The following is a 21,263-nucleotide window of genomic DNA, read 5'->3' on the forward strand; positions in this document are numbered from 1 at the left end:
GTTGCAATAAGAGTACTACTGTTATTACATCCTTAATACGAAGAAAATCTTTCCTGTCTGTATTTCTGTAGTGTCAATTCAGAAATGTTTTGCTACTATTGATATTGTTAAATTCTAAACTCTAAATTACCATCTCGCCTCATTATTAACGCTAGCATTATTTCTTTTACTAGCTCAAAATATTGTCGTCGAAGTTCCTGATATTAATAGAAATAAAAACTCAAATCATTTGGCAATACTTATGGAGGAAAATATCTGTCGGAAGCTTTTTCCAATTCAGCATCGCCCACCTGCTTTATCTAAAGTAGCTCTACAAGGAGTTCTAAAAGATCTGCTTGGTACCGACATTGGCATTAGCAGTGTCTATGAATTCTGCAGTTTTTGTGATAGAAATTATCATATCCACATCGACCACGACAAATTTAAACATTACCTAGAGAGCAAAGACTTGCAACTACAAGATGATCAATTTAAACAAAATCAACAAAAACCATCTTTCGTCTTAAAAATTTTAAATCCTTGCTACCTTGAATACTACGAATTAACACTTGCTCGACTCAAATTGCTACAATACTTGCATAATTGTGGGATACGGTGTCCTAAGATATTACCGTTACATAATGGCAACATCATGAAAATAGTCCGACTTTCGGATGAAAAAGTTAAGAATCAGGCAGAAAGCATGGAACTCATTGCTTACATACTAATTTTTATTGAAGGCCAAACTATAGCCAAAATTCATTCGAACTTCGATTTATGTTATAGACTGGGAAGATTTGCAGCAGAAATTGATATTAAATTGCAGGTAAGAGTTTAAAGCTAGTGTAGCCATGTTTATCAAAGTAGCAGCCGTTTCGAATTGTAAACATAGGGAATACTGTTCTGTAATGTAAATACGCACTCTTCATTGTGATACTAATTACAGATGGTAGTAAAAAAAGCAGGATCAAGTCCAAAGTAGGCTCTGCAATTCTAATAGATTATGGGCACGTCATAGTGTTTTGATAATTTATACAGTTATTACAAACCTAAATTTATAACTTGAGAAAAATAAAGCTACTACAGAAAACAAACACTCCGAAATTACTGTCAGATTTGTCCTCCTAATATTTGCCTACAGTACAACTCAAAGTACTAAAAAACTTCCATCGTCCATTACTAGACGAAAGTGAACCCCAACTTTATTGAAAATTGCTCAATTCAAAGTAAATCTACCTAATTCTTTGTTATCAGTACATAGATAATATTATAAAAATATGCACTTATCTACTAAAAGCATGTAAAATATTACAGATAAATTAATATTAACACATTCCTAGATAAGTAACCTTAAGGAAACGATGCTATGACAGCTGCGAATATATTACTCCATAACGATAGCACTTAGCTAAATCCTTTATTTTTAATATTTTCTATCGTCTAAATGAAATGCAACATTCGTTTTATTTTTTAAGGCTTATTCTGATGAAACTATAAAGCAAGCCAACAATATTTGGTCTTTGCAAAATTTTCCAGCATGTAAATATTATTTAAAATATTGTTCAGACGAAAAAAGAGGCTTTTTGGAAAATATTTTCAATCAAATATGTAGAACCTACTTTAATAAACATGTCAAGAACCTACGAACCGCCATAATTCATGCTGATTTCAATCATGGGAATATCATTGTTAAATATAATAACGAAACTAATAACTACGATATCAACGGAATAATCGATTTTGGTTTAGTGAATTATAGTTGCGTGGTCTTCGAATTAGCCGTTTTGATGGCTTACACTTTATTGACTGTGCCGCATGATCGTATCAGAGCACTTGGTCATTTAATTTCAGGCTTTCATTCAGTATTTCCACTTACTGAAGTAGAATATAAAAGCATCTACACACTCATTATACTTCGATTAGTGCAAACATCAATTTTAACAAAATACAGTTCCAATCTACAACCAGACAACGAATTTACTATGGATAGCTATGAAGAAAAGTTGGAAATTCTAAAATTTTTGTTATCAATACCTGAAAGAGATGTATATGCTGTATGGGATAAAATTGTTGGATTTTCAGTTGGAGAAGACGTTTATAATTATCTAGAAAGCGAAAATATTCAAATTTGACTAATGTAATCAAATTTTATATTCTTTATTCACATATTCGCATGAAAGGAGGTTACGAAATGATTTAATAGGGTTTTTTTCTATAGTATAGTAATTGATAGCTAAGTAACTATGGTTTAATCGGGTTTGTATTTTATTTAAGATATATTTATGGTCCTTTCTAATTAAGACTATTTCGGAATATATATATATGGTAATACTTGATTTGGAAATATCATTGTAGTCAGCAATTTAACAATGTTTGATGATTGTATTTACAGTATATATAGCAGCAGTAACTATAATGTCATTGTGTATTACGCTCTCTAAAACTATACACAGATACTCTTTATAAATTCATTTTATTCTATACCTCATAACAGAAAATTCTTTAATAGCTTTCTGAAAAATGAATAGATTATAATAAAATATAAAAATAATTTAAAATAGCCTCACGGTTAGAATATCACCAAAATTGATCTGGGTCTCTGAAGGAATGCTATTAATTGGTATCAAATCTATCTATCGTTTAAAATTTTTTTCTATAATTTCAGTCATGAACTGTTATTGACAAAAAAATAGTATAATTGAATAATAATTTAACTTGGAAATGCATACTTAGACGATTTCTGTAACCTTATTCAATCAGTATTGAATTCTGTTCCTATGCCTCCGCGCTCATGATCTACAATTACTTTCTACCATTTTCATTATTAATTCATCTGATTTATCAATTAATTTGTCAATCAATTATCTCATTTCTTTCGCTATATTGTAGTAATCCAAAACTTTATAGCAGGTTTGTAGTGATTATAAGGTATCCACTTAACATTGTTTTTGATATAGTAGCTTACTGTCACTACTAGAAGAAGAATACTCATTTCACCCGTAACAAAAAGCTTGAGAATATTGCTTTACTCGTATTGCTTGGCCACCAAACTTCCATAAAGTTCAATCCTGTTCTAAAGTAATAATGGATAGTCAATGTTTTTGTCGGATGTTTACAATTTACTATATGTTAAATGCCAAAATTATACCTCGACTAATGTTATCTTATAGTTATATACTACTGTATTCTGCTGATACAACAATGATTCCAATCAGTGCAATATAGCAGGAATTATTGATGTTAGCCTAGTTCATTATGACTGCATAATCTTTGAATTAGAGGTATCATGATGGCCTATACGAGTATGATGCTAAGCCATTACGTAGAGTCCTTGCAGGCTACTGGACACTTGATTGCTGGTTTCCATGAATTTTTCCAATTGCAGAAGAATAATATGGATTATGTAAAATTTCCACTGCCAGGCTGCTACAATCAATCATTATGACCGACTATACGCATGTAGTGTGTTAAAATTGACAAATCCTTATGTTTGAATGGCTATCAGGATAAATACAGAATATTTCATTTATTAAATATGACACCGGAAAAGGAGGTTTAAAGTGTTTAGGAAAAGTTTGTTTGGATTTCAAAATTAACAATGCGCGTAATAAAAGCTAGCAAATTCGAAAATAAATCTATAATACTTTGCAACTATTCGATTTCTGACATTAAAATTAAAATACAGCGGAAAAATTAAATTATTGATTTACACCGAATCGCATGAGATATCTCGATTTGAAGACAGCAGGCTGCAAGAACTAGCTCCTAGTAATACGTATCTAACTGCAAATTGCATGTTACTTGGATAAAAGGCCAATTCAGTGATTCATGACTAGATGGAACGACACTGTATATTTGATAGGCTGCACAAAGTTAATACTAGATTAGTTTAAGATATGCGTATAGTGTATTAACTTTTTCACCTTTATGCATGTACTTTCTATTAATGTCTTGAAGTGTAGCGAAGATATGATCATTTGAACTCTGTTCTAGGATTTAGTATAATTTATTATTTCAGATATCCTTACACAAACATTTTTATGTTAACATTGATGAATATATTGAATATTTATATCCGAGTATTTCTTCTTATGGTACTTTTTTTTGTATTACATGATGCTAGCATCCTATCTTATCATTAGCTATTTCAGTAGTGATATTCACTATCTCTGTTAGTCATCTTAACTTCTACAGCCAAGGATTAGAAAAATTTTTTCAAATATCTTGTGATATCGTAAAAAACGAGTAGATTTGATCTGTTCTAAAACATTTTAACATCCTATATATAATCTACGCGTTTCATATGCAATAAAACTCTTTGCATGATAAACATAACTGAATGTTAGGTTCCTATAAACGTAGTGTTACCTAGTAATGATATCATTGCTACTGCACTATCTTTCAAGTTAAAGCTTTCATGCAATTAATATGCTCTCTTACAGTTTCTGTTTTATAGATTTGAGCGGAAATTCGGTTTTAGGCAACTGCTTAAGATAATCCAATTAGCTAAAATGTGAAGGCAGCAATTGTACAGAATTGAATCGAAATTTATTTATACTGCTCACTATCGCTAGGTACGCCCTACTGCTCAAGGTTTTTAGCTCTAAGTCCTTCATTATCATAAATTTCAATACTAGTATTAATTTCATGCTATGGAAACTGGAATACATTACTGCAATTGTATTGAATTCTATTGTGCTTCCCATAGAGACAAAGCAATCATTAATTATTACATCAGCCATTAAGAATTGCATGTTGTATAGATCCTGGACATCAGCTCTATTCTTTACGGCCAATAATCCGTCTGGAGAGATTTTAAAACGACGGTGCTTGTTGCACAATCTTGAAGCTTGGATACCGTTAGTTTCATGTGTTGAAGTTATACAAGATTACTTAACCATGCATACGGTTAATAATTCTATTCTAATGTTCTCACGAGTGAATTCGTTCCTCAAATGTAGCAACTATGATCGTGTAGCGTGCAAAGTCAAGGATTTCAAGTGTTTTCACTCCTCAGTATACCAAAAAATCCCCTTTACAGCCTTACCTTTGGAGAATAAGTGGCATCAGAAACGCCACTCTTTTAAGACACGTCCGCCAAATTTACCTAAAGATCAAGTCAAGGAAATTCTAACAAATCTTATAGGAGCTAATAACATTAATATTAACAATCTGAAGGAACTACCAAGCTACGCTGATCGAAATTACTACTTTCAACTAGATTATCCTATAATAAGCCGCCATTTTGGAAACTATCAAGATAGTTCCGTGCATACTTATAGTAAAATGGCCAAAGAAAACCAGTCTTACGTTTTGAAGATATTAAGTTGTCCTGATCAAGAATCTTATGATTTACACCATGCTCGACTTTGCGCTATGAAGCATCTTTACAACACTGGAATTAATTGTCCTAGTCCAATAAATCTAGCAAATCAAAAGTGGATAAAAACGGTCAAACTACCTCAACAGAAATTAAATGCTGGTAATCAAAGTATGGATAATTTCGAAGAACACATTGCTTACCTTTTAACCTATGTTGATGGTCAGACTGTAGCAACAATTCAGCCGAACGAAGACCTATTATACCAAATAGGAGGGTATGCAGGATTGCTCGATAAAAATTTGCAGGTAAAAAAATTCTGCTCAGATCATGAACTGCTATCAGTGTCTACTGTGCATATCGATGATTTCTTATTTTCTACATGAATAGTCCAATTTCGTTATGTAGTAATCTATACAGCTAATTGCTGGTAATTACAAGCACTCTTTTTAATTTAGAATTTTTCGGATGACCGGCTAAAAGTAAATCGAAGTATTTGGTCAATTCACAACTTTTTGGAATTAAAACCCTATATCCAATATTGCCGAGAAGATAAAAGAGACTTTATGGAGCGAATTTATGATCGCTGCGCTAGCTATTTCCAAGTAAACATGAATAACCTACGTATCAATGTTATTCATAATGATCTTAACATTGATAATATTATCATTAAGCAAAATAATGGAGTAACTGGTTACAAAGTAGCAGGGATTATCGATTTCGGAGAAGTTGATTATGCTTTTACAATAAGCGAATTGGCTATCATGGTTTATTATGCAATGTGGATAATTAATCAAGATCCACTTACAGCAGCTGGTCACTTAATTGCTGGTTTCAACTCTGTATTTCCTTTAACAGATATCGAATACAAGGGATTGTATACCATGATCTTAGCTAGACTATTTCAATCCATAACTTTAGTAGATTATCATATTTCTTGCTTTCCAGAAAATGAATACCTAAAAGGGCACTATGACAAGAAATTAAAGATTTATGATTTATTATCATGTGCCTCAGAGCGAAAAGTTTACAAAATATGGGATGAAATAATGAAAATTCGCAAGAACTAGCCTATTCCATCCTTACTCGATGTATCAATCAATATCAGTTGTAATATCAGCTACTGTCAACAATTTTATAAATTATACTATATACTAATTTATGATCATGTGCTGAGTCAAGAAATTAAAGGTTTATCATTCATTTTCATCAAGCTTGTAAAATAGTCATCAAAATTATAGTGGTACCGTTCAGACGCGAATATTGATCTATTCTGACGAGATTTGTAATTAAAATTTCCATTGCAAGGACGACATCAAGGGGAAACTTTACAGTCTTTGCTGCAAAAATGCGAATAAGAGAGTTTACTACTGCGTGCTTGATAAATAATTGAATAACTTGTAAATTAATTACCCTCTGCTCTGGAATCAACTCCTAACCAATTACCCAACAAAGTTGTAAAATTGATGACAGTGATGTTAGCTTGTTCGAAATCAGGCTTCACCTAATTGCCACGTATAAAGATAGTCATTTTTGATTCAAAAGTTTGCAATTTTTATAAAAGATACGCAAAATGCCTCAATTTGATGACGTCCATTATAGCCGGAAGTTAAATCAATACTCAATTTAATCAAGATATGGGCTGAAGTATAAATTTTTAGAGAACAAATTTCTAGGATAATATTACAACCAGAATCGTTCAAGAAATGATGGAATCGCAAGGAAATTATTATGTACAATTCAGATGCAAATTCAACTTTCACCTTTTGTATGTCTGCTTGCACTCGTATATGGTAGCATCCAACTAACTCAAAATAGGAAGGGAATTGCGTATAAAGATATCAGGATAGCAATTAAAATGAAGAAAATTTACTGGCTTTCGGTTTTTCATCCTCGCCAAACATAACTATTGAATATTATAAGCGAAAATCAAGGACATAAGGTCTGATTGAAATACTTCATAAAAAATAGTTGATTCTACAACTGAATAAAGCCTATTTCATCATTTTTGTCATAAACTTTTGAGTCATTCTCTCACTGAATTAGATGAAGTTGGGATTAGAAAGAACGCCCATATCCTTTATTTAACAATCAAGTACCCTGTCGATTAAGAATCAAACTACTGTATAGTTAACAAAGTCTATCTTATCTAGCTTCTGCCTTGTGGTACCGCACTATGGAGACCATTAAAGAAGGACCAGTGATAAGTTAGCCTTTTATCGCAGTATATCCGCAGAAAAGAACTATCATATGAATCTAAGAGTTAAATCTACCGACAGTATAATAACCTGAACGATCTACTGAAAACTACTACTATCTTTCTAAATACACCATCATTCATAAGCTTTACCGAGCTGTTAGTGATGCAAATCTAACGACCTTATCAGCCGACCATCTTCGAAATCGCAAAATCGCTTCAACAATAAAGCCTTCACAACAATAATTGTTAAGAAATTGATATAAATTGTTCACATCATGGTGTGATACTAAGTGAAATATTAAAAATGTTAACATCTATCATTAAGAAATAGTGGCTATCAAGTGTCTATTTGCTATTTCTTATTCCACTTTAATTAAATAAGAATGGTACGTTTCTAAAACTTTCATCTATCTATTAATCTTTGAAACATATGTTATGGTTAGTCAATTTATATCATAAGCCAAAGCTGGAAATTCAATTATTAACATTACTCCATCGCTTGCCCTGGCAAATAATTCTTGTTTCAAACGAACATTGGGTAGTTCTTTTGTCTCTATTTATATAGAGAGCTTACTAAATAAAGCCAATCTCATCAATTTTGTCAAAAACACCTAAATCTTTCTTTTACGAAATAGATAAAATTGGAATAAAATTGACCGCTTGTATTCTTTATTTAACAATCAAGTACCACCACTATTAGGAATGAAACTGAAGTTAACAATATCAATCTCACCTAGCGGCTACATTTAGGTACATCACCATGGAGGCAACTAAGGGAGGACTAGTGATGAGTTATCCTCTTATCGCAGTAAACGCGTATCCACCGAAAGAACTCGCATGTGAATTTAAGAGTTGAATTAACCTACAAGCTACTGAAAACTACACTATTTCCTGACTTAACTAACATTTATTAACTTTACCGAGCTGCTGGCGGTCAAAATCTTACAATTTCATCAACCTATCATCGTCTAAAGCCGCTCCAGTAAATAAGTCTTCATAGTAATAACTATTCAGAAACTAGTATAAATTGTCACATCGTAGATTTAATGCTAAGTGAAATATTAAAAGGTCAACAGCTACCATTGAGAAATGATTGCTGTAGAGTATCTATTTGCCATTTTTTATTCCATTTTAATTGAAATATAAATAGTTCGCTTCTAAAATTTTCATATGTCTATAAAGCTTTTTCGAAATAAATATTATGGATAATCAAGTTATATTACCAGTCGAATCTGAGAATTATTTGCTACTGCATCATCGTTTGTCCTAGCAAATGATTCCTGATTCAAAAGTCCATTTGGTAATTTTTTTGTCTACATTTAAATTTAGAGCTTTTACTTGAGGTCTCTTCATTTTTTATTCGAATCAAATCGTGAAATGCTACGCATATTCAAGTAGAGGAAATGTAGTAAAAGCTATAAATTTGATAAAAGTGTTACAAACTATTATAATAAACTTATAGTAAACAGTCTATTAATTACCGCAATTCATATTTGAGTATAAGATTTATTGGTTAATCTCAATTTATCCCTGTTTTAAAGCTGCATAAATGTTAATTGAAAGTTATTTCGTAGAAGCAATGCATTAAACTACAATAAAATAATAGTGAGATTACTGGTAATGCTCTACTGTAAAAAGCGGAAAATTAGATCCAACAGTGATACTCAATGCTCCTATTTCGACCAGCGGACTATAAATGTATTATGAAATTCTTGCATAGACTAGAGTATCAAAGTATTCAATTATTATTAAAATTTTACTTAGGAAAGGAAACTATATGTTTAAAATTGTGCATTATTATGTAAATAGCTATTAAATCCGTATACTAGAAATACTATAAGCTTGGATTTGTATGCTTTGAACCGAAAATAAATTAGCTACTTTCAGTTTATCGTTTTTTAATTTATTTGGAGCCAATACTTTGACAAATTCTATGCAACCGTACTTGTAACGAATTTAAATTGTGGTTGGTGTAATGCAATAGTCAATTCAGTTGCATCTTGCAGGCAATAACTTCCATTAGTCTCCTTTGCCGCAAGATAATTATTGTCTGTCAGTTTAAAAATTGTAGAAATGCCATGACATATTATTTAATCATAACAAATCGCCGGTTGCTAGGGTTATTCTAGATTTATGAAAGATTTACCGTAGTACCGTAACTAATGAAATCTTAGCACGAATAGAATTGAAGTTAGGCTGTAATTTATTATTATGATTTATGAATATAATGTAATATTCCATATGATATACTTTATCTTTTTCACTTAGAAAAGTAATTCATTCAATAATCACCATTAAAATCCTTATATTGAGTTTGAAGACCTGATAGTGTAACAAATATCGATATTTGTAATATCAATATTTTCCAGTGACTATGATCAATTTCGGTGTTATCATGATTTTTACTAATACTGAGATGCCTATAATCCTTATTGCCACATCGATAGCTTTACAAGCTTGAATAGAGCATTTCAAATTAATATGATCATTGATCAAACTGTAATTCGTTACATTTATCATGAAATTTTCCATAGTCTAACGATCATTTTCATGATTGCAAATTATTCAATCTTTCAATTAATGCCAAAGTCTCCGTTATACTATTACTATTGAACTGTAACTTTAGCAACCTGTGTAAAGTACCTCGATAATATTTTGTACTATCAACGGTTATTGCTCATGATCTTGATTAAATTTTTGTAAGCTTGATGATTTTTGTTTATATTCTTAGATAGTTCAAATGAATTTAGTTCACTGTCAATTCGGTAACTTGAATAAAGTATTTCGTATTTATAGTAAGGATAGTGATAATTTCTTTGTAGTTGTAAAAATTTACTTGAAAATTAAAGGAAATAGCACATTTAATTCAATTATTTTATTCATGAAAAGCAACATCAAAGGCAGGACGAGAAAATTCTATGAGAATTAATTTTAAAATTATTTTCGTAAACATCATTTACCTTGAGGCATTAGCACAAATCTGTGACTATTTCTAACCTGATTGTCAATATAAAAATCAACTTAAAAATATCATTTTAGTTTTTCTGTATTGTGTCTGTCATGTATAGAAGGAGCGAGTGACCGAAATTTACGTGATCTTATTTTTCATTTAATTAAATAACACAAAATAAGACTCATTATATAATTCTAGCTCTAATTTGCATTCACATATAAGGACTAAAGTTAATTCAGTTACATTCTAGCCGGTGTTAAAAGTTGTGAATTGAATTAGAGCTAACTCATCCATATTTTTCAATTAAGTGAACTACTGCGTTGAATTGCACACTTGCTATTGTTCTTTTTGTCTACTTATTTTTTATTGTTGATATCTACAACAAATGCAGCACATAATATCAGACTGCATAACAAATTTATAATTATATTGTAATAGTTGCCCCTTCGCTATAAAAACAATCAAGTTACAATAGTTTGCTATACCTGAATTCAGCTAATGTAGAACTATTGTTAAGCATAAAATTTCATTATTCCATCATAACAATTTGTCCGCCTATACTATAACCATGATTAAGTAATAAAAAATTGAACAACTCAAATACGTACTTTACTTCAAAGAACGATAGAAATGTTCTTAAATCCGATGATTGTTACATTACAATAAGAAATATGGGTGAAAGTACTGTAATGCTAAAGCTTTTGTCATAATACTTATGGTAGTTTCCCAGGATGTTATATCTTTATAATACATGTCTGCATAAGACTAGCAGTGTCAGGACGCTATTACCAACTTGCAATGGTCTCATACTGTAAGTTGACAAAATCCATACCTATTATTACCGCTATCATCAAGGGATTACTAGTATATGGTAATCAATTAAGTCATCACTGACTTTGGTATACTGTACTTTCATAAGAACTTTTAAGCATCACTTTCATTAAGTTCCATTTACAACTTCAACGATGCCGTATTTAATAACCTACTTAGCCAGTTAGAAAGAAATATAGAATTGTCTGATTTGTCTATGTAATTAATTTTCAATTGTTGCAAAGCTGCATTCCAGGCCGTCGCTACACATTGAAGCTTTAGAAAGCCACTACTTGCTAATTCATTGAAAACAATTTATGCAACAAGTTGCCATGGCATCCTTGAATTTTATTCATAGCTATTTAGACGATTTTAAGTTTAAACAGTAATTAATTTCTAAATTAATACGCGTAGGATTTACAAGTTTATCTGATTTCATATATCATTTGTACTTTTATTAGATCTTATTCGAAATTGAAAGTCGATTGTAACCTGATTGACCAACTTTCACGTTACTGTATTTCACGGACCTTAAAAAATGAAGTACGTGTAAAATGCTTCTAAATCAATAAACATTAATGTCAGTTTGAGACCAGACAATAATACATTCTTTCCCTGGGGGCTCTGAATTTTTGAATGTATTTAATGAATAATCCTAGAACAGTAAAGTCCTCTAATAACAATGGATTCAAATTACTAATGTACAGCGTGCGGAAATAGTGCCGCAATTGAACAATAGTAAAAACATTGTTACTTCTTTAAGGACGACGCCCGACATGTCCATATTGATTTACTGTAATAGTATTCACTTTTATGAGAAAGTAATCATATTTGATTCAATTCTTCTTTGTAGATATTGTAATACAGATGATAATTAAGACAGTTTCCCTATTATTTGTCAATGTGTATATAAGCAGGTATCTTTTAGCTTTCGCCTCATTTTTTTTCGATCCCACGGTAACTGTAAGGTAAGATGAACGCTAAGATACGGATAAATTGTTTGTGAAAAATATTTTCAAGAAACTGAAAATATTTCTAATGTAAAAGTATAATCTATGTCTCGTCATCAAGGCTCTTGTATAACTAATATCCTTTTAGTACAAATAGGTAAATAAAATTAATATAATTTAAATCTTATAAACGCCACTTATAGGACTGAAAAATGAATTTCAAATTGGTTGTCATCGCCGCTCTATTGTTTGTAGCCTGTGTTGCTGCCGCCGACACAGCTAAGAAAGCTGAAACCCCTGTCAAACAGGAAGCTAAAACTCCAGAAAAGGAGGAACCAGCAGAGAAGGAAGAACAAGAACAAGAAGAAGAAGAGGAATCTCCAGTTGAAGAACGTGAAGAAGATGACGAGGATGAAAACGCACTTCAAGAAAAAGAAAATGATGATGGTGAAGTAAAGGAAGAAGAATCCTCCGATAAGAGCGTAAGCAATAATCGCTAGCATCATTAAACAGTTATTAAAATTTCATGTAGAAAACTTTCGAGCTTCTCTATCACAAGTTTTGCATTGATAATTTGCTCAATGAAGTAATTAATTACATTGAATAACATTTCAATTTTATTTTATAGCTCTGGAGCCGCCGTCGCCGTCGTCGTCGCTTCTATATCCGCCGTCGTCGTTATATCCGTCGTCGTATCTTTCTCTACAGGCGTCGCTGCACCTGCTATTATAGACGTCGATTCTTATACAGACGTAGAGTCTTATTAAGGCGTAGAGTCTTCTTATTAAGGCGTAGATTCCTCTACAGACGTCGCCGCTTTGGCAAGAAGTAAAAAGTTTCACGATAAGGATTTCGAAAAATTCAACAGCATTCAGTGAAGATGATGCCGTTAAAACTTGATTAATGAGATATTTTTTAGCTGTCTTTGAAAGTACCTTGTAGTATTTCATTGTTAGAAATCAATTTAGGCTCAAAAGGGTAGCACTACTACTTAATTTCAGTTCGATTTTATATATTGTAAAATCTGTAGATCCCTTTATATGCTTGCAATTTAAGCATCAATAAAGAGACATTAGATTTGCATTACATGAACTTGTGTATTATATCTGCCTAAGAAAAGCTACAAGATATAATTCTGAATTTTAGCATGTTACCGTGCTTGCTTTGTCAGCATTCGATAAATGCTACAGGAATAAACTAGTCAATACTATCAGTATCTACACACACAACTGATCCAAAGCCGACCGAGAGTTATACTGTACGTTAATATTAACGTTATCAAGCTAGGCTTGTGAACGTGATTTTCGTACAATTAAACTGACAAAATAGCATTAAAATAACAATCCATGTTACCAATTGATCGAATATAGTAAGACTCAATATGCTGTATTCATTGCTTAGTAATACTCGGCAAGTACTCTCCGCCAGTTAGTTTCCAGTAAGTGCGACTAATCTATCGTAGAGAGTATCTACTTCTCAATTATTTAAACGTGTTATACACCGTTAGACTAATCGAAGATTATTATTCGAAATTGTAATGGCAACAGAATCTCTTACTATTTCGTTGCTGTAGCTTTTACTAGCACATAATCAAGTTATTGCCGAGATTATTGATATCTGGTTTGACTACGCGCAAAGTTCGCTACTATAATGGTAACTATATGCAATTTGCTGTTGATCAAATCGCTAAGGGCACCTTTCAGTAGCTGTTTTTATCATAAACTCTAACTTAATAAACTCATGCTAGTTAACTTACTCATCTGCCATGTTAAATGGTATAGAAATGGATCTTTATGCAATTTTCAATATTAATTCCGAGGTTATTATAAATAGCAGTTTTTGGACTACCGGTATATTGTTTTATCGATTCAGCCATAGAAACAGTTAATTGGTACTGATAGAAAATCCATTTTCAGCAGAAAGACAAGCATGCTTATACTAGTACGAAATTGTTTTATTTTACGTCAATATTACCGCCTACGTAGTTATTTAAAAAAAATTGTTACATCATTTGCAAATAATTGAAACTCTAGAAACTCTAGCTTAATGATATAAAAGTTTCAGAAGATGTATGATTTACCTATACCTAACTTAGATTGCCATCTAAATATGATTGCAATATCACTTACCATCTTAGCTAAACTGAAGACTTATCAGAATATAGTACGCCTACTGCCTAGAATCAACGTAATTTAATCGCTCCTCTTTATTTGTACCTACAGTTTTCTTAGGCGCCCCATTGGTTAGACTTGCAAGAATTTAATCTTAAAAAGGATCGGTCATAAAATACGATTGCAAAACACTATTTTTCTACTATCTAGCTTAAAAAAAATTGCTTATGAATTTTGAGAAAAAAGTTCAAGTATAAAATTATATTTACATTTCCAGAAAAGATAATTAAGAAATGAAGATTAGTTACGTATAAAAAAGTTAACTGAATCAACTTAATCATCAATAACTAATTGAGAATACTAGCAAGTTTTTTATTATTATCTGATGTAGGTATATTGACAAATGCTGTCTCTTCGTCACCTAATGACTCTAATGTCTGCGTATATTGTATACGGCACATGCTATCGTTACTAAATAGTTAATTAATAAAAGTGTGTGCATAACGTACTAAAGGAATGCAATTTACCATTGAAAGGTTGCTATATGACATACTGATAGTATAGTAACTCAATAATTGTACTTTACCGTTAATTACTGTACTAATTACTGAAGAATATACTAATAGTAGCAGCATCGATGATTAATTGGCTGGAAAGTCATCAAAACAAAAACTAAAGCTAAGTTCACTTTCTCTCCACTCGTTAATGTAAATGTTGTAGGCTCACACTCACATTCTCATAACGGAATAGCTATTTGAATGATTTGTGAAAGTTAGGCTACAGAAAATGTGAAACCAAAAGCAGTAAATATATTTAATAGCTTTTAGATACTATTCTTTCAATTACTGAAATTGCAAATACTGGTATCCTATAAAATATTTTATGATACGTTATATAAGAGATTTACAGCTCAAATTAATTATATTGGTAAAATTGGTGACATGAAATAGAATTTTTACATCCTTTTAAAGGCGACAACATGAGAATTAAAACAAAGAATAATCATTTAGAAATCTTTGGAATGAAATGTAAAATCAATGTCTAGAATATCCTTCAAGTGCATTAGTAAACATGGTTTTTTTAAATGTTTGTTTCTAACATGCGATCAATATTCATTTAGGATAATTAAATCATAAATAAATAGTTTAATTCGATGCTTAGACTGTTTTAACATTAATGATAATTCTTATTTCGAGAATACCTTTCAACCTGGTAAGTAATATCTAGGATAACAATAACATTAAAAATCCAAATTATTATTTATAACAAACTTGCTGAACGTATCGCCTCAGATTATTGCTACTTCTAGCTCGGTAAGGTTACTCTGATCAGCACCAGATATTATTTTGTGGATTCTATACTGTTCCTAAAGGCAGAAGTTTTGAGAATTATAATGTCGGAGTGCGACTATTATTGTAGCATCGTTGTTCAACGTACGAAAGCATTCTAATGTCATGATGGATGAACACATATCTATTTTTAATTTACTAGGAGAATAATAGTAGATTATAAGTGTGTTTGTAATTTTAAACCTAATTTAATACTTATTAATTGAAACATCCTACTTATTTAAGTATTTGAGATTTTAATACTTATTAAATGGACACTCGAGATTCTGCATACTAAATTACCGATCATACTTGCATCTTCTTGGCAACTTTAAACGCTATTATGCACGCAGAGTGTGCATAATACATGATATCGCTTGAATAACAAGGTACGAGTGCCGTATATTAGCATAGATGTAGTATCTATTAAATAGTTTGTTTGAGCTCAGGATTACTGGCATTTATTTAGATGCTGACCTGCTGCACTATTGATTAAGATTAGCGTTACTTTGTAATTGTATATCAAGTTAAAAGTTTACGATGATAGTTGTTACACAAATGACTGATATTTCATACTTACAATTCCGAGAGTTGGATTAATGCAGTGTTATTAAGGTATTATCGATAAATGATAAGTTGCTAATAATAATTATAAAGGTCGAATACATTGGAAATATCTTTTTATTTTTAATATTACTTGATAAAGTATAATTATTTAGTTACTGATAGCAGCTAATTCCACATTGTAACATATTCGTGTAAGAAGCAGCAAAACTCGGTTCATAGTGAATTTGTATATCCTTACAGCAGTACGTCGCTCAATTATATTTTTGTGCTTACGCTACATTATTGACTGTAAACAACAACGATTTACAGTCATGTATCGCTCAGTAATTTTGTACGCTAAACTGTAGTAGTGTACCCGTCCAACTACAAAATCCAGTCTATTCGCGAAACACCCAGTTGGTATAGTATTATATATAGCTATATATGTGGTAAATTTACGAGTTTAAATAAATTTTATTAGTCCTTGGAGAAGTGACGCAAAAGAAGTTATTAGGATAATTATAACCAATTTTTCAACTGAAAAGATATTTAGATAATTTTTATTACGCTATTCGTTTATTCGTCTATAATTGGTACTGTAGTCTAAGGCAATTATTATACCGTATAGGTTTAAAAAGCAACTCCGATAGATGAATCTACTTTGACTATTATTGAACCGGATAATAACGCCTTGTTACGGAATAGCTTTGCATAGCTGTCGTAGCATAATTTTAATAAGTTAACTTATGTAATAACGTATTGATATTAATTTATCCATGGTGTCTTGTAGATTTAGTAGATGGTTGTATACTTTATTGTAATATCCATGACTGAAAATTTCCTATAAATTGGTTGACTTATTAATTAAGTTTGGGTTTAATTTTTATCTAAGAGAGACTAGTGCTTGCTGTAGCTACGGATGATGGTAGGATCGTCAATACTTAGATTCGTACTGTAGGTAGATGTCAGGGTGGATAAACCTGACAGTAAGCAAGTAAACTCATAGTGTTATATTTCTAGTTGTAGTTTTAATTCTCTTAATATAAATTTCGGTTTGTAACACGCCTGAAATTGCATTGATACAAGATTTAATTACCACTTATATTAAGATTTACTAAAAGTACAGTATAAATTAAATCAGTAAAAGTTCTTCGGCAAATTCTAAAAAGTCTTAGTTATATAATAAAAGATCGGTGAAATTTTTCCTTTAAACCCCCATCGCTTAATAACGTCCGTCTATCCAAAAAGTTATCTTGAAATGTAGACCGAGTTTAGTATAATACTAAGACGATAGTAGCATAGAATAAATGGTTATTATTATTAACGATATTAATTAAGCTTCCGTATCTCAATAGAACAAAAAATATCTTTGAAAGTACAGTAGATTATCTAAATATAATGAAGCGGTAGTCATTAAAACAATAGCAGTTGCTGCTATTATAGCTTGCTAAACTTTTAGTTTAGCTAATTTATTATTCCAGCAATTATTCTAAATAAACATGATTGCTCGCTTTGTAATAATTTATTCACCTACCGAGTAATTTTAGCATATTTTTCATTAAAAAGTAATCGAATGACGTTCATAGCTAAATCATTATCCGCATAATTGTATGGTGATGGCATTCATAAGTCACGCCATTTACTTTTATTTTAATGATAATTACTTGAGTGGAATACTAGCGTTTGACATCTAAAATTGTAGCCAATATTATCAGGACCGACGTCAAAGTGATTCCACTAAATGACGGCTTTCTAACAGTTTATTTATGAAGCAGTATTATTGACTAGACGATAATTTATGTGTTAATGATCAAATGGCAAAGTACTGGTGGTAGTTGAGAAGTTCATTACAGTACTGACATTGCCCACCTGTAGATTCGAGATTTACGTATAATTTTAAAAAAGTTATCAGTTTTAAGTTTGATCTTGTTTTCTTAATGTATTATTTTGATTTAGTAGACGTTGTAATAAATTTTATCCATTCTTGTATTTTAATAACAGTAGTGTAACGGGTACAGAAATAATATATTATGTTCATATGATCAACAGCGGTTTCATGCTAAGTCTGTACGGTACCTTTTGATAATTGAATTGTCGCAATGTATTACAGCAACACTGAATTTGAAAAGGTCTTATAAAAGTCAGTTTGAATGGCTAGAAGAGCTAAGAGCAAATAGAGATATTCGTTAACAAAATGTCCTTTAACTGTTATATTATTAGCATTACGTCGCAATGCTAATTATAAATGCTGCCTCCAATGGCAGATTTGCGTTATTGATTCTTATATAATGATATATATATTAGCGTAAAAATGGCAGTATACTGACAATAGGCGTTATAGATAAACGCAGTAATACAATTCATTTATGCAACAAGTTGCTGTAGTATATTCTATTATAACTATTAACAGTTAACTGTTATAAATTAAAACTTACAGGCTATTATTACATTGTCATACTACTATACATAGGCTTACAATGAAATTTTAACGGAACTCATAAATTTTTGTAGCGATGATTGATTTAAATTAACTATTACTGGCTGAAATATAAGATGTTAAATATCCAATTGCTACGACGAAAGAACTAATCGTCCATCTATACCTTATTCATAAACCGGCGAATTATCAATATGTATTTAACAATAAGTTTATTTTTTCCCTGCGGGCTTTGAAATTTAAATATTATATTGAATGAATTACTTCATTGCGTTATATTCAAGCAAAAGAAGAGGATTTTAATTGATAGTACTAATTGCCTGCAAGTGATTATCATAATTTAGACGAACCGTAGGGATTCTTATTAATTCGAATGACGCATCTGAGTTATTCAATTTCAATTATTAGCATCTATATTTACCAGATAAATGATCTTCCTTATTTATTCCTTTATTGTTTTGCAGAGTCTTTGTGATAAAGTTACTAGCTAAAATATTGTCGTCATTAGCCGTGGAAAGGTATAAAAGTCACACATCTTCTGATTATCATCATATCCCGTTGTTGGAGCAATAATTGTAAGGTAAGGTGAATTTCGTATACATTAATGTATCGAGTGATAAAAATTGATCGAATACATATCTAAAACGTTTTGTTGAATGTTGCTATATTTTATAATCTTATTTATTATCGATGTCGATATAATACATGTAGATATTAAATTGATTGGTTATCGTATTTTAAATAACCTTAGGACTCATAAAATGAATTTCAAATTGGTATTGATCGCTGCCCTTTTATTCGTGGCCTGTGCTATTGCAGCCAACACACCCAACAAAGCTGCTGAAGTACCGGCAGAAAAAGAGGTAGCTCCTCAAGAAGACAATGATGAAGCTCGTGAAGACAATGATGAAGAATTTCCGATAGAAGAAGTACGTGAAGATGACGAAGAGGAATCAGCTTTACGAGAGGATGAGCCTGAAATGAAGGAAGGCGTTGCACCTACTGTCGAAGAGAAAGCAGTAAGACATTTACTTAGATATCTAAAAATAGCGGTTATGATTACATGAATAGATTATTTCTTAGGTCTATTTAATGTTACAGGTTCGAAGTATCAATTCTCTAAACGGAGTAAACAAATCCCGTATTTATTTAAACTTTAATTATAAATTTTTTAATTTGCTAGTGGTGGCGTCGTCGTCGTCGTCGTCGTCGTGTTGTCGCTCGTCGCCGTTCCACCGTCCACTGCCGCTGCTACGGTAAGAAAAACTTCAAGATTGCCACAAAGACAGAAGAACAACCCACTACCGAAGAAGAAGAGGCTACTTCCGAAGAAAAATCGGTAAGTATTTTAGGGATAGACTCCCTACAAAGTAGCAATTGCGGCGTTTATGCATAGAACTTATTGTAGCTTTTCTCAACCGTACTTTATGATTTGTTAGATACAGTGAACTAAATTAATTATCGATCATGATGCATTCACTTTTATTTGACAGTGGGGAAGTCGTCGTCGTCGTCGTCGTCGTGTTGTTATTAGACGCCGTCGTGGTTGCTACTGCTATACTGTCTACCATGGCAAAAAGTAAAAAAGTCCCATATTACATTTTCTGATAAATTTGATGCCAAAATATATCATGTATGGGGTGATAGAAAGTTTTTTACATTTACAATGTACTTACAATTTACATCTAAAGAATGACATGATATATTTATAATTGGAAATTGTACTACTCGATAAGAATTACTCTTAGTATAGCTGTACCAAGTAAGCTAAACGTTTAGTTTTAATATCTGCATAATTGATAGAAACTTTCACGATTAAAATTTGAATAAAAATCATAGAGAATCGTAGATTTGCATTTCAAAAAGTATCCAACCATTATTGCGTACTAACATTTCGAGATTGAGTGGTATCTGTAATAGCAGTTTAAAATCTATACTGTACATTACAGACAAAGGAGTGAGGAAGTACGTGGTCTTAAAAATTTTGATTTCCAGTAAGTTAGTTACGGTCATTATTACTCTATGGGTGTTAATGTAAAGGCTATAGCGTTGGCTTAAGTCATAACTGAAGAAGATTCGTATCTGTATACTTTATCGAGCGCCGCCTTTTTAATTTTAGCACTATTGCATTCAATGATAATCGAACTATTCTAGTTAAGATTGTTTTATTGATTAATTACTGTCTCTGATGTAAGATTTTTCACATTATAAGTAATATACGGTACAGCTAACGGTACGAGCATGGGTAGTGCATAAAAATTGGACTTCATCGAAATAATTTACTGGTCATTTCTGCGATACTGTTCTTTTCTGCTTATCATTAGTATTTAGTCTATAGGAAGTTAGAGTTTAACTTTTATTGCATTCATACATGCTATATAAGTACTGCCGAGCTAATATAAAGTACTGCTTCTGTCTGGGTTTTATTCCGATTAATGTTAAACTGATTTAATGAAAGTCGTAATACTTAATCATATTTAGGCTACAATAGGACGATGACGTTAAGCAATCAATATCTATTCTATAATATGTAGCAGATAGCTGCCATCATTGTCAATTCCATATCTAGTAGTAATCACACTTTTCCCTAGAGAATTTAAATACTGGAGCGTTTAATGGCTACTTCACA

General features: G+C 31.4%; 4 protein-coding genes across 4 annotated transcripts; all 4 read left to right on the forward strand.

Annotated features, from left to right (window-relative positions):
* Window positions 1–241: 241 nt before the first annotated feature.
* TRIADDRAFT_56166 (uncharacterized protein) lies at window positions 242–2,111 on the forward strand (the record flags this gene model as incomplete). Its single annotated transcript, XM_002112251.1, has 2 exons — window positions 242–805; window positions 1,455–2,111. 2 exons carry the CDS (start codon window positions 242–244, stop codon window positions 2,109–2,111), a joined length of 1,221 nt encoding a protein of 406 aa, XP_002112287.1.
* A 2,620-nt stretch (window positions 2,112–4,731) lies between these two features.
* On the forward strand, window positions 4,732–6,369 carry TRIADDRAFT_56167 (uncharacterized protein; the record flags this gene model as incomplete). The annotated part of the gene is made up of 2 exons (XM_002112252.1): window positions 4,732–5,607; window positions 5,758–6,369. 2 exons carry the CDS (start codon window positions 4,732–4,734, stop codon window positions 6,367–6,369), a joined length of 1,488 nt encoding a protein of 495 aa, XP_002112288.1.
* A 6,049-nt stretch (window positions 6,370–12,418) lies between these two features.
* Window positions 12,419–13,294, forward strand: TRIADDRAFT_63931 (expressed hypothetical protein). The gene is made up of 2 exons (XM_002112253.1): window positions 12,419–12,694; window positions 12,841–13,294. The coding sequence occupies exons 1-2, from the start codon at window positions 12,425–12,427 to the stop codon at window positions 13,042–13,044; spliced, it is 474 nt and encodes a 157-aa protein (XP_002112289.1). The 5' UTR covers window positions 12,419–12,424; the 3' UTR covers window positions 13,045–13,294.
* Window positions 13,295–19,395: 6,101 nt separating this feature from the next.
* Window positions 19,396–20,459, forward strand: TRIADDRAFT_63932 (uncharacterized protein; the record flags this gene model as incomplete). Its single annotated transcript, XM_002112254.1, has 3 exons — window positions 19,396–19,653; window positions 19,818–19,973; window positions 20,128–20,459. 3 exons carry the CDS (start codon window positions 19,396–19,398, stop codon window positions 20,215–20,217), a joined length of 504 nt encoding a protein of 167 aa, XP_002112290.1. The 3' UTR covers window positions 20,218–20,459.
* Between the last annotated feature and the right edge of the window lie 804 nt (window positions 20,460–21,263).

The sequence above is a fragment of the Trichoplax adhaerens genome, genomic scaffold (genome assembly GCF_000150275.1).
Source record: "Trichoplax adhaerens TRIADscaffold_5 genomic scaffold, whole genome shotgun sequence".
Lineage (NCBI taxonomy): Eukaryota > Metazoa > Placozoa > Uniplacotomia > Trichoplacea > Trichoplacidae > Trichoplax > Trichoplax adhaerens.